This window comes from Capra hircus, chromosome 28 (assembly GCF_001704415.2).
Source record: "Capra hircus breed San Clemente chromosome 28, ASM170441v1, whole genome shotgun sequence".
NCBI lineage: Eukaryota > Metazoa > Chordata > Mammalia > Artiodactyla > Bovidae > Capra > Capra hircus.
Genome location: NC_030835.1, coordinates 12120742 through 12133345, shown reverse-complemented (window position 1 = coordinate 12133345; position 12604 = coordinate 12120742). Strand labels below are relative to the sequence as shown.

Here is a 12604-nt window from a genome sequence, read left to right as displayed (position 1 = left end):
CACGCATACGGTTTAACCAATCAGCTATGCTGTTACAGAAACAAAGAACCATCTGTATAAAAGTATATGTGAGCTCGGGGCCTTTGTCTGATTCCACTGTGCTGGATGAAACATGGGTCCTGGCTCGAGCTGGTAATAAACCCCTTTATGCTTTTGCATTGCTGTGGACGTCTTATTCTCTCAGTTTTGGGGACTCGGACTCTGGGCATAACAAGATGGACACATGGGAGGAAAGGAGGGAGTCAGAGGGGCTGAAACTGCAGATGAGAGGGGCGCCCAATCATCGCGAGAGTTGGAGGGAACCTCAGGGAGCGGCCAGCTCCAGCCAAAGCCGGGGAGAGGTGGAAAACGCATGAAACACAGGTGTCTTCACAACGAGTTACAGAAATTGACCTTTATTTATTGTACTAAAGTCTGTTTAACTTTTGATACAAAGGAAGGTTTTAGTACAGAAAACCCCAGTCTGTGAGAACAGTACCCGTGCACACTGTACCATCTCTGTGCCAACCCCAGCCACCCAGAGCAGCGGCCCCGCGGGCGCCAGCGAAACCCCGCGCCAGCCTGTGGCTGGTCCTAGCTGTCGCAGCCAGAACGCATGTACCTGTGAAACAAGGGCAGCACGGAGACGGAAATGTGTCTCCTTGCGAACGACTGTGCAAGAAAATATATCCCTTTTTAAAAAAATGTCAGTATGGCTAAACTATAATCTAGTGTCTAGAATTACAAAGAATAAAATGAAATCAGCGATTTCTTGCTAGTAAAATGAAATGTTAGGAACAGTATTAAAATAGAGGTCCTACCCCAGTGACACTTACCCGGAGCCCCGTACAGTACCTATTATTAACAGGACACACAGTTTAAAGAGGAACCACACCAAATCTTCAGCCAGAAACATCTGGCATCAGATGCGTTAAAAAACAAAACAGAACACAGCCATCCTCGTGGAGCTCTGCTCACGTTGTGAGAGCTGAAGCCAAGACTAGACAGATCCCAGCTTCTCTTGAATTTTAACAGTGACCACATTGATCCTTAAGCTTCCGTTAAGAGCTCTCTTTTCAGAGTCTGAAATACGAATTGTTTTTAGATCAAACAGAGCTGATGTCCCTGCCCCATTGTAAAGCATTTGGGAATTCCTCTGCAAAATCTGCACTGGTAAAGGCTGTCACTATTCACAGAACCTAAGGAGGACCCAGTGGCATGCCTCAGCCCCAGCCTGACATCCTGCCCAGAACTGGCTGTGTCACAGTGAACCCATGAAGCTCTGAGGACCAGAGAGAATGCTGGAATCATGAACACAGGTGGATGAGAAGTAAGAGGTGGCAGGAGACGAAGTCTGAGGGACGCGCCTACAAGACGGTGGAAGTCACCTTCCTAGGTGCAGGAGGAGAGCGCGCAGCCCCACGAAGGCACTAGTTCCGCACGCAACGACGGTCTAAACAGCCGCAGTCATAGGGCCTTCCAGGAGAGGGGCCGCTGAGGAGCGGGGCATTCGTCAGAGCTCTGGCCCCACCGCTAAGACCCTCCCAGAGCAAAGTGGCCCCCAGTGAGGTTCCAGAGTCGTTTCGTTGAAAGCAGGCACAAAACCAACACCAAAGCGACAGTGAGGAAAAGGGCAGGGGCTGGGCAGCAACAACATGGAGCCATTCAAGTAAACATAAGCCACTGAATACTTAGAAAAGGCTTGTAAACTTGTGATCTGAAAGGTTCTCTTTGCAGCATCTGTTGAGCTGGCTACAAGGAAGGTTGGTGTCGAGTCCCCCACTCCACAGTCTCTGTCTTAAAGCACACGTGTGGGAGAAGCGCAGTCAGCTGGCCGGGGTCTGGGTCCCGTCCGTCTGCGGCCTTCCGTGTACAGAGGAGGTGCTTCTGGAGCCCCGGTTCATGGATCCCTCCCCTTCGTGTTTACACACAGAGGCATCTATCCGTAGTCACTGCAAAGAGCTGCGCCAGGCGGTCGGGCTGGAGGCCAAGCTACAGTCATCTCCAGCACTGTGTTCTAGAGAGGGCAGGCTGGGATCCACAGGACTTTATTTTGCTCTTGATTGACCACTGCCAAGATCTGAGTACAAATGCTCGACAGGGCTCCTCCCTGGACGACCCCTGCAAGAGAGTCCCCAAACACACACGTCATTGGCTGGGAGGAAGACGCCCAGAAGGAGGCGAGTAAACAGATCTTTCGCTCTTCCTGGTGCTCTGCCTGTTTTCAGCTACTTGGCTCAACTGCTCTACCCCCGCCTCACTTCTCTTTCATCAGCAAGAAATTGGAAAAGAAAAAAAGAGTTGAGTGCAAATCACTTCGGCTTTTTATCTATCCCTCTCAGCAACTGTTCATACGATGTTAAAATCTGGGGCTCACATGAAGGCTGGGGTCTGATTTTGCCAGGTTGCCCTGACCCCTGTAATAGCGGTGACAGGATGTGACTATGCAAATTTGCCAGGCTCCACAGCAGGGATGACCCAGGCTGGTGTGCCTAGTCATGCAACGGGGAGTCCCAGTATATTGGAACGCAGTCTGGGGTATGTTGTAATGGTCCAATTGGCAGCAAGATTCTAGAGGGAACAAGGCTGGGTCTCAAGAGCTGGGCAACCCACGGCCCAGAGAAGATTCTCAACAAAGATGATGGGCCATCCCCAGCTCTGGCTCAGGCCTGTTGCTCGGCAAGGTTTCAGCACCAACGGCCCAGCAGACACTAGACGAGGGCTCTGTGCGTGCTCCATGGAACAGCGGCATGCCCTGGCTTGCCACAGATACTGACAGTGAATGTTTAGAAATTGCTATGACAATGCGACGGAGCAATTTCACATCTGCTAAATCTGATAAGAAGTCAAAGCCTGTATGTCGTAAGTTTTGAAGTTTTAAATTTTCCTTTCTCTAGTAAATTGCTAAAGTATTTAACTGAAATATAGGCCTGTAATGGATCTGAAATTAAAACACAAACACACTTACACGTACACAGAAGAGCCAGGGCTGGGTTCTGAGACCAAATAGTGCATGAAAAGCACCCATTATAACACTCTCTACAAGTTAATTAAAAGCACAGTCTCCACCTCTCTTGACCACAATGCTGTTATGCCCCCTACCAATGACTGATTTCATGGAAGAAGTTGGAAGCCACCAAGTACGATGGCAACTGCTAAATTAAGAGTTTCTTTTAGTTTGCCTTGTTTCAAAGCTAAGAGACAGTAATGGTGCAGTTTGTCTTCAGACACCACTGCAAAACTGGCCTACCCTGGAGGATGCCGGGGATAGACGGTCACAGCCACCACTGCTGTGCCACCTGCCTGGTGAATGCTGGAGCTGTGCCACACGGTGCCTGTGCAGCCATAACTCAAGACCAGATTGTGACCCAAGGCCAGAATCCGTGAACTTTACCTTTGGATCGACAAGTCCCCGATGCGGCCCTGTGCCTGCACTGAGATCATCTGTAATGAAAGTGCTCACTGCGGCGGCATCACCAGGCACCCCGGAAATGCGGGCTGCAACACCTCTAAGAAGGGCATCCTTGGGAAGGCTGTGTCCGTCCTCGCCACCCGCCCCTCTTTGGGCCTGACGCGTACCTACCTGTGAAGTACCTGCTGTACTCCTGTTCAATCTTCTGCGCCGTCTCAAACTGCTCTTTGGAATGCCTCTGGGTCACCTTGTCCTTCAGGTAGATGGGGTCTCTCTGCTCCCTATCGGGACACCCAGGAACCTGGCTGAGCCTTCTCACCTTCCCCATGCCCCCCTCTCAGCTTCTCTGTCCAGAATAACAGGGCTATCCCACACCGCCCATGCGCCCCTGGTGGAGCACAGGGCAGCCTGCTGGCCCCACAGGGAGCTCTGGGCGGAGAAGGGGAAGAGATCAGATGCCCCAGCTGGCCCCCAAGTGCAGGTACCAGAAGACTGGGAGCGCCGAAAGGCAAAGGTTGGCGGGGAGCATACGGGGGCTTGGCAAGTCATTAGCCTAACCACAAAAACTGAAGCTCAGTAAGAGCAAAGGCCCGTCCACATCACAAGTCAGCTCCTGGTAGAGCTGGGCTGCCCAGTTCCTGCGTCGCTGCGAGCACCAAGACGAAAGGCAGGAGAGGGAGAGAGGGCATGGGGGTCAGGAGGGAGGGAAGCAGACAAAATGGCACAGACTCGAGGCGCTGTGGCGGCCCCCAGACAGCACGGAGAGGACTGGGGGACACTGTGCCAGCTTACCATGACTGGCTTAACATGACTGGTGTGAGATGGGCACGTGGGGGAGGGTCACTCCCACACAGGACGCCTGCTCGACGCCAATGCCCCGCCACCTCCCGTGGCTTTGAGCCAGCAGCCCATGCCCAGCACGGCCTGGGCCGAGCCCGCAGGGCCTGGCACCTACTTGATGTGCTTGGCGCTCTTGTAGTGGATGAAGATGACGATCGGGTAGATGTGCATGTGGTGCAGCCGCTCGATGGCGTGGGGGGCGACGTCCAGGAGGCAGTGCCGGTTCTGCGGGGAGGGGGCGGGGGAGCACCAGGCAGGGGCCAGGCTGGGCCTCAGGGACCCAGCCTTCGTCTGCCACGGAGGGGCCCCACTCCTCACCTGACACTGCCCGGCCTCGCCCTACCCGTGAATAAGTCAGGTGCTACTGATGAGCAAGGCAGCTTGTTCATTCTGACACGAAGAGGGCATGTGACACCCAGTGGGGAAACCACATCCAGGGAAATCTCTCCCCACAAGGCTGTCGGCGTTGATGATGGCCAAGGCTGGAACGGGGGCCATGCGGGGTCTGGACAACCCAACTCCAAACCCCTTTCCTGCCTTTACCCAGATATGTTCTAAAGCGCCACCCCACTTGGCCTCAGAAACCTTACCCAGAAAGCCAGTGGGTACCTTTTCTGTGATCTCCTTTATGGAAGCCACAGTGGTCACGTCAAAGTGGCCACTCCTCCGCTTGTAATCGACAAACAGGCAGTCTTTGACGCCCCGCTCGATGGCCTGCTGGGAGGCCTTCATCACCTCTGCAAAGCACAGACACAGGAATCAGCAGGTCGGGGGCCGTGAGCCATCACTGCACGGGCTGGGGAAAGCACTGCACGGAAACCCAGCCCTGCCAGCCTCACTCCCAGAGAAAGAGCCAAAGAGGCTGAACACTGATGCGACCCAAGTCAGAAGGATGAAAAGACTGTGAGATCCATCCCCAGGAAGCAGGTGAACAAACACAGACACAGACACAGGCCTGAGGGCCGCCCTTACCAAGGGGGCATCTGCAGAACTTGCCGGGCGCCTCGTTCACCAGCATCTCCTTCACCACATCCAGGAAGGGCCCCAGGATCAGGACGGGCCTCAGGGAGGTGCAGTCCACCTTTTGGACCCGCTGATAGGCCAGGCTCACTGAATCTGCAGGGAAGTGGGCAGCAGAGGATGGGTATCCACCCGGAGCAGAGGGAGGGCCGCCGGGAGGGGCTGGGGACTCACTGCTCCCCTGACCTTGCTTACCCCAGGCAGACCTATCTCCTTCACTCCACAGATCCAGAGCCAGGGACCCAGCTCACCCTGGTCTGCCTGGGACTCGCCCAATTTTAGCACTGAGAGTCCCACACCCCGGGCACACCAGGGCACGGCCACTCCTGCACTATGTCCCCACTCCTTGGACACCCAAGGCATTGCAGCACTTTATTCTGCTCAAATTCTCTTATGTGTGTTCAGCACACGGTCCCCTCACTACTAGGCATTCTGTTCTCTACACGTGCCACCTCCCCTGAGTGGGGCGGGTCGTGTGACCCAGACCTGCCCCATGCAGTGAGCAAACTATCCCCCTTCCCATGAGCTGAAATGGACAGGGCCAGGGGCAGTGACCCAGCTCTGATCCTGCAGATGACAACCACCCTCAGGAAATGACAGAGCCACGAGACAGAAGGGACTTGGCTCCCTGACGGTCCCCAGAACAGAGCTGCCTCCAAGGGACGACCCACCAATCCAGACTCGTACGTGGCAGAGAAAGAAGCTTCTTATGCTTCACCCATTGTTAATTGGTCTCAGTTACAGCACTCAAACCAATATCCTAGTTGATACATGTAGTTAAGTCTCCTCTTCCACAAAAAGAATAAAAAAACGCTCACAGAAAGAGCCTAAAACCAGCATGCAAATATCTTCCTGACACCTCTCGGGTACCAATCACTGTGCTAGCAACTCAGAAACACTTTTAAAAACTTTTTAAAGAATAGAAAGCACAGACCCAGGGCCAAGAACTTCCTCCAAGAAGAGATAAAAACATCCCCTCTTTTAAAACTCTGAACACGACAGGTAAGCTGGGCATCCTCTCCAACCCCCTTTCTCCAGTCTTTGTCCCTGGCAGCTTCCTCTCAACTAGCATCATAGTTGGTTATGAGGATTCAAAGTATATCCCATGGACAGAGGAGAGTGGTGGGCTACAGTCATAGGGTCACAAAGAGTCGGACACGACTATAAAGTATATCCTTTTACATGCTCAGAAAACCTAGAAAATACGTATGTCCAACATAAATGACACAATAAATACTCTGTAACTCCCTCTTCCACTCAGTCTCAGGTTTCTGTTGACAGCATCCCTGTTGCTTCACACTGATCCCCCTTTATCCTCTGCAGCGTCCTCACACATGAAGGCACTGCACCTCTCCATCTCTCTGGGTATGGACGTTAAGACCATGTCTTCAACTCAACAGAATCGCCTTCTCCCCTAATGACTAGTAACATTCCACACCGAGGAGCACCAATTTAGAAGTCTTCTGATCCTCTCAGAATAATCTGCTTTGTCAGAAGTCCTCATAATAACAATCACAGGGCTCCAGAGCCACTCACAAGCACGATATCCAACCAGAGTCAGAGGCCCAGAGAAAATAAACTCCCTGGGAAGGGTAAATATACAAACATATAATCTGGAAGCAACCTAATGGAGGTATGTAGACTCCTTTTAAAACTGGTACAGATATTAAAATCAAAAGCATTAAAGTAATCATGTACCTAATATTCACATAATATAAAAGGAGGTAATTGGTGTCATCCAAAACATAAAGGAGTGGGGGGAACACAGAGATGTAGCTTTTATATAAGATTGAAATAAAGCTATCATCAGTTTAAAATGAATTGCTATAACCTAAAGATATTTTATGTAACAATAGTAACCAAAAAAAAAAAACTATAAAATATACACAAATGGAAATGAGAAGGAAATTAAAACATGTTACTTAAAAAAAAAAATCAATGAAATACAAAAGAAGGCAGCAAGGAAGGAAAAGATAAGATGAAAAAGCATCAAGACATATAGAAAACAACTAAAAAATAGTCTTTCATGTGAGCAATTAAGTATAAATGGTTTAAATGCCCCAATTAAACGATGCAGATTGGCTGGATGCATAAATAAAAAAGATCCAACTCTATGCTGTCTACAAGAGACTCACTTTAGATCTAAGGACATACATAGGCTAAAAATGAAAGGACAAGAAAAAATAGCTCATGCAAATGGGAATCTAAAGAGAGCAGGAGTGACCATAATTGTATCAGACAAAATAGACTTGAAGACAAAACTGTCACAAGAGACAAAGAACATTATAGTAGGATAAAAAGATCATTTCTCCAAACAGATATATCCAGCATAAATATATGCGCACCCAGCACTAGAATTCCCAAGTAAGTCAAGTGAACGCTGATGGAACTGAAGGGAGAAACAGAAGATACAGTGTCAGGACAGGGCTTCAACATCCCGATTTCAATTACGGACGGTACAACCGGTGCTGTGCTACACTAAGTTGCTTCAGTCGTGCCCGACTCTTTGCGACCCTACGGACTGTAGCCCGCCGGGGTCCTCTGTCTATGGGACTCTCTAGGTAAGAACACTGGGGCAGCTTGCCATGCCCTCCTCCAGGGGGTTCTTCCTGACCCAGAAACTGAAGCCACGCCTCTAATGTCTCTTGCACTGGCAGGAGGGTTCTTTACCACTAGCACCACCGGGGAAACCCAGCACAATCAGACAGAAAACCAATAAGGAAACCGCACTCGAACAACATTATAAACCAATGGACCTAGCAGACTCCCTGCTAGAGCCTCCAAGGAAGCACGGACCTGCCAACACTGTGATTTTAGCCCAACAGTACTAATTTTGGACTTCTGGCTTCCAGATCTGTGAGAGAATAAACCCATACTGTGCTGACCACAAAGCTTGTAACGTATGTTGCAAAAGCCCCAGGAAATGAATACACGGTGAAAGCTAGAGGACAATGAATAATATCTTTAAAATGCATGGATAAAATACCGACCCATCTACAATTCTATATCCAGTGAAAATCTGCAGAATCGTGGGAAAATTGGCAAACAGACACTGAGACTGTCACCAACAAACCTGCATCACAAGAAATGCTAAAGATCATAACAAGGGCACAGTCCATGGGGCCGCAAAGAGTCAGACCTGAGTGAGAAGCTGAGCACGCACACACACACACACACACACACACACATGCAAAGGGCATGTTAACTATAGCTAACCTTACTGTGGTTAATCTTTTGCACCTCATACACATATCAAATTATCGTTTTGTACACCTTAAACTTACACGATAATATATGTCAGTTATATCTCACGTTGGAAAAAAAAAAGAAATGCTGAAGGGAGTGTACATCAGAAAGAAAAAATCAGAGGGAAAGAGGATGACAGGCAGGAATGAATAATGGAAAGGATAAATATAAGTGAATAACTGATGCGTAAATCAATAACACTGCTGGCTTTAAAAATATGCATAAAATGAAAACGATAAGCAAAAGGTAGGAAGGAGGTAAGGAAGTCATGGTGTTCTGATGTTTTAAAATTATTGGGGAAGTGGTCAAAGTCACGATTCATGTTAGTAGTAAGTCAGATACACATTGTGAGGGCTGCTGTAATCACCACCCCCAAAAGAAGAAAAACTAAGAGATTGAGGAGGGGGCAGAATAATAAAAATGCTTGGTTAATCCAAAAAAAGTAAGAAAAGGGAACATCAAATGGGCAGGATAACAGAAAACAAACAGTAAGATGGTAAATGTATCAGTGATGGCATCAGTAATTCAGTACTCTGATTAAAGGATAAAAATTGTCACTGGTGCATTCAAACATGAAACTATCTCAGGCTGTACACTTTTCTATAGATGTATTTGCACTTTTCTATACACATGTCTCAATAAAATGAAAAAAGATGAAGTGTCACGGTGAGTTAAAAAAAAACCCCTACATGCTGCTTACAGAGCCACGTAAATATGAAGCTGTAAAAAAGTATGAAACGATGGAAAAAGATGAACTATGCAAACACTTAACCAATAGAAAACTGGTGTGATAATTATACTTTAACAAGATAGAAATAGTTTTCTGGCCTTTTTTAAGGCCAGAAACATTACTAGAGATAAAAACTGTTTATAATGATAAAAGGATCAATTTAACAGTAAGTATAACTATTTAAAGATAACTTCAAAACATGTGTGTGCACGCTAAGTCGCTTCAGTAATGTCTGACTTTTTGTGACCCTGTGGACTGTAGCCTGCCAGGGTCCTTGGTCCATGGCTTTCTCCAGGCAAGAATACTGGAGTGGGTTGCCATACCCTTCTCCAGGGGATCTTCCCGACCCGGGAACTGAACCACGTTTCTTATGTCCCCTGCAATGGCAGGCGGGTTCCTTACCACCAGAGCCACCTGGGAACACCCCATAACTTGAAAACATATAATGAAAAAAAACACACTGAAGAACTGCAGACTAGACAAGTGGCTATTTTCCAAAGACATCTCCTGGATATACACCACAGACCAGAGATGCTGTCTACAGAAGAAGAGAAAACGGAGGATCAAGCAACTATCATTGTTGAAAAGACAGTCTTTTTTTTTAACATTTTAAATTTAAAAATGTAAAAACCTATTTTCAGCTTGAAGGCCATATAAGAGCAGGCAGTGAAGCAGATCTGGCCCATAGACTCTGGTTTGCCAACTCCTGACCTGACTATCGTGACCGTGGGCCATGAGCAAGGGCAGGACTCACTCAACTCACTGTGCCGAAGACCTGAAATAACACGTGAGGAAGCAGGAGAGGAGGCGGCCAGCTGTCCTGCCTTCTGAGGCCCACTGCACCTCCACCCCCACAGCCTGCCTATCAGGGAGGGCACAGCTTCCAGGAAGGAGTCACACCCAGGGCTCCAGGGACCAGCATTCATCAGAGCCTCCTGCTTTACAGGACAAATATACCGCTCCACAGGGTGGCCTGCCAAAGGATGCCTGACACTCCCTGACATGCAGCCCCAGGACTGGGCAGGTGCCTGGCCCTGGGAGGATCTTGTAAGGATAGACACAGGAGTAAAGCCAGGAAGGTTACCACCAAGCAGCCTGGAATAACCCCACAACAAACTAGAGGCAATGCACCGGGCAAGAACTGCTTTTTGCCCACCCAATACCCATTCTTCCTTTCTTCCTTACTAAAAGAACCTGCTTTACTGAAGCCAGCAGGGCACCAGTGAAAACCTTGCCATTTCAGCCTCCCTTGCAGTTGTAAGCAGTCAATGAGGTGTAAGCGGAAAATGAAGAGTGGGGCTTCCAGGTAAGCTGTTTAAAGAGGCACACTGTTGCCATGCCCTTTTCTTCTCCTTGCTGCCTGAACGTGGATGTGATGGCGGGAGATGGGGAGACCGTAAGGACGGAGGACGCATCCTACAGGTGGTACACTCTGAAGGCTGCAGCACCACCAGCCCAGCCCAGACACGTTCCTTGACCAATTACATCTGAAAAAAGCAAACCTCTGTCTTTCAAGTCACTGCAGTGAGGCTTCTGTGGTGAACAGCAAACCTCAGCCTACAAGCCTGCTGGAGAAGCCAGCTCAGTCACTTGCCTTCGAAGAGTGGAATGGAGTCATTGGAAAAGGTGTCCAAGGCAAGGAGGTCTTTCCCATCTTTGGACCCGCTGCGTTTGTGCTTATGTTTCCTTCGAAAGAAGGATCTGCGTGCAGCCGCCGAGAGCGTCTTTGCGGCGCTGTTTTCATCTTTGACTTCAGACATGCTGAGCCTCCGGGAGAATTCTTGGTCCATTCTGAAGACGAGAGTACAGCAGTGCTGGGAAGGGCCAAGGGACCATCGCCTGTCGCCCTGCCCACCTGCGCCAAGGAGGGTCAACGCCGGGGCTCCAGGCTCCCCCACCACCCCCTGCAGGCTTCCCGGCCACTTCAGCACCCAAGCCCCCGAGGACCCCCTGATGCCAGTACTCTGGAGTGGCACACAGACCAATGCTGGGCAAGTTCTCAGAGCAGGTCAACTCCTATATTCAGGTGAGGGTCAGAGGGCACTGCTAAGACAGCCTTCACTTGTGACACTAAAAGTTATAATTCCAGCCACAAAAAGGAGGAAAGCATAGAAATGTACTGTAACATGGAAGAACCTTGAAAAAAATCATGCCAAGTATAGGAAGTTGGTCACAAAAGACCATGTGCTGTATGTGTGACTCCATTCATGGAAAGTCCAGACAGGGAACCTTGTAGAGACAGGTTCCAAGGAGACCAGGGGTGGCTCAGGGTTGGCAACAGGGGGCAGGCAGACAGAACAAGGCAGGTAGCTGAAGGGTACAGGGCTTCTCTCTGAGATGATGGAAATATTCTCAAATTGACTATGGTCATGGTTGCACATATCTGTGAAAACACTAAAAGCTAAGCAATTGCATACTTTGGATAAATCACCTGGCACATGAATTATATCTCAACAAACATAATTTTAAAAAAGCATGTCTCCTAAGTTGCCGCTACACTTGTGTATAGCACTGACTTGGATACATCACTGACCTAAACTTGGAACAGATTTTTGAACAAGCGACTCTGGCAAAACTTACAGACCAGAAGCTGAGACGACGTCAGAATAAGCCCCCAGCAGCCCAGGCCGTCATCACATGGGACGTCCCCACAGGTGCCGCCCGCCCCAGCCCCAGACTCTAGAACACTCACACGTATTTGCTGGGGATCTGCCCGCGCTGGATTTTCTGGGCATTCTCATCCAGCTGCCAGGCCATCCAGGACCCAAATGAGCCCTGGGGCAAGGTGTCATCCACGTACAGAATGTCATCTTTCTTAAAGCTCAGCTCGGGCTCCACCTCTGCCAGTCGCTCATACAGGGCCCTGGACAGGGAGATGGGGAGGGGAAGAGTCAGGCCACAGGCCACCCCTTACAGCCAAGCTCCCAGGCCCACTCTCCTGCTCTAAAGCTCTCCCCAGACCATGATCAGGACCCATCTCTCCCCATTCTAGCAGCAGTTCCCAAAGGAGGGAGCCCGGGCTCCTGGAGATCAGGGCTCCCTCACGCTCATCAGATAAAAGCCTTTTTGCCAAGAACCAAGGCCATATCTCCACTTCCAAAAGAGTCTTTCCCATTTGTACCCCTCCCACATCAAAGTTGATGCTTCCTACACAGCGGAAACATCTCAGAATGGAAACGTGCCATCCTTGACTGAGGAGGGTGTGCCTAGACATAGGGACCCCGAACCTCATGGAGCACAGTCAATCAGTATTTTCCATTCTTGTGTGGCCTCAGATCTCATGAAGAAAGCTGCATGCCTCCTAGAACATGCCTGATGCCTGTCCCCCACCCCCTACTCCACCCTTTTCCGGTATTACTTCAGGGCACTCTGGATGC

General features: G+C 49.5%; 1 protein-coding gene across 5 annotated transcripts in view; it reads right to left on the bottom strand.

The window, feature by feature from the left end:
- The window catches only part of DLG5 (discs large MAGUK scaffold protein 5), a 119364-nt gene continuing 107139 nt past the window's right edge, over nt 380-12604 (bottom strand). For all 5 annotated transcript variants that reach the window (XM_018042256.1, XM_018042257.1, XM_018042260.1 and 2 more), the window contains 7 exons: nt 11920-12090; nt 10822-11018; nt 5204-5347; nt 4841-4968; nt 4347-4456; nt 3563-3672; nt 380-2100 (listed from right to left, as the gene is read on the bottom strand). In XM_018042256.1, the coding sequence (XP_017897745.1) occupies nt 1997-2100; nt 3563-3672; nt 4347-4456; nt 4841-4968; nt 5204-5347; nt 10822-11018; nt 11920-12090 (964 nt within the window). In that variant the 3' untranslated portion in view covers nt 380-1996. The remainder of the gene's footprint in view (nt 2101-3562; nt 3673-4346; nt 4457-4840; nt 4969-5203; nt 5348-10821; nt 11019-11919; nt 12091-12604) is intronic.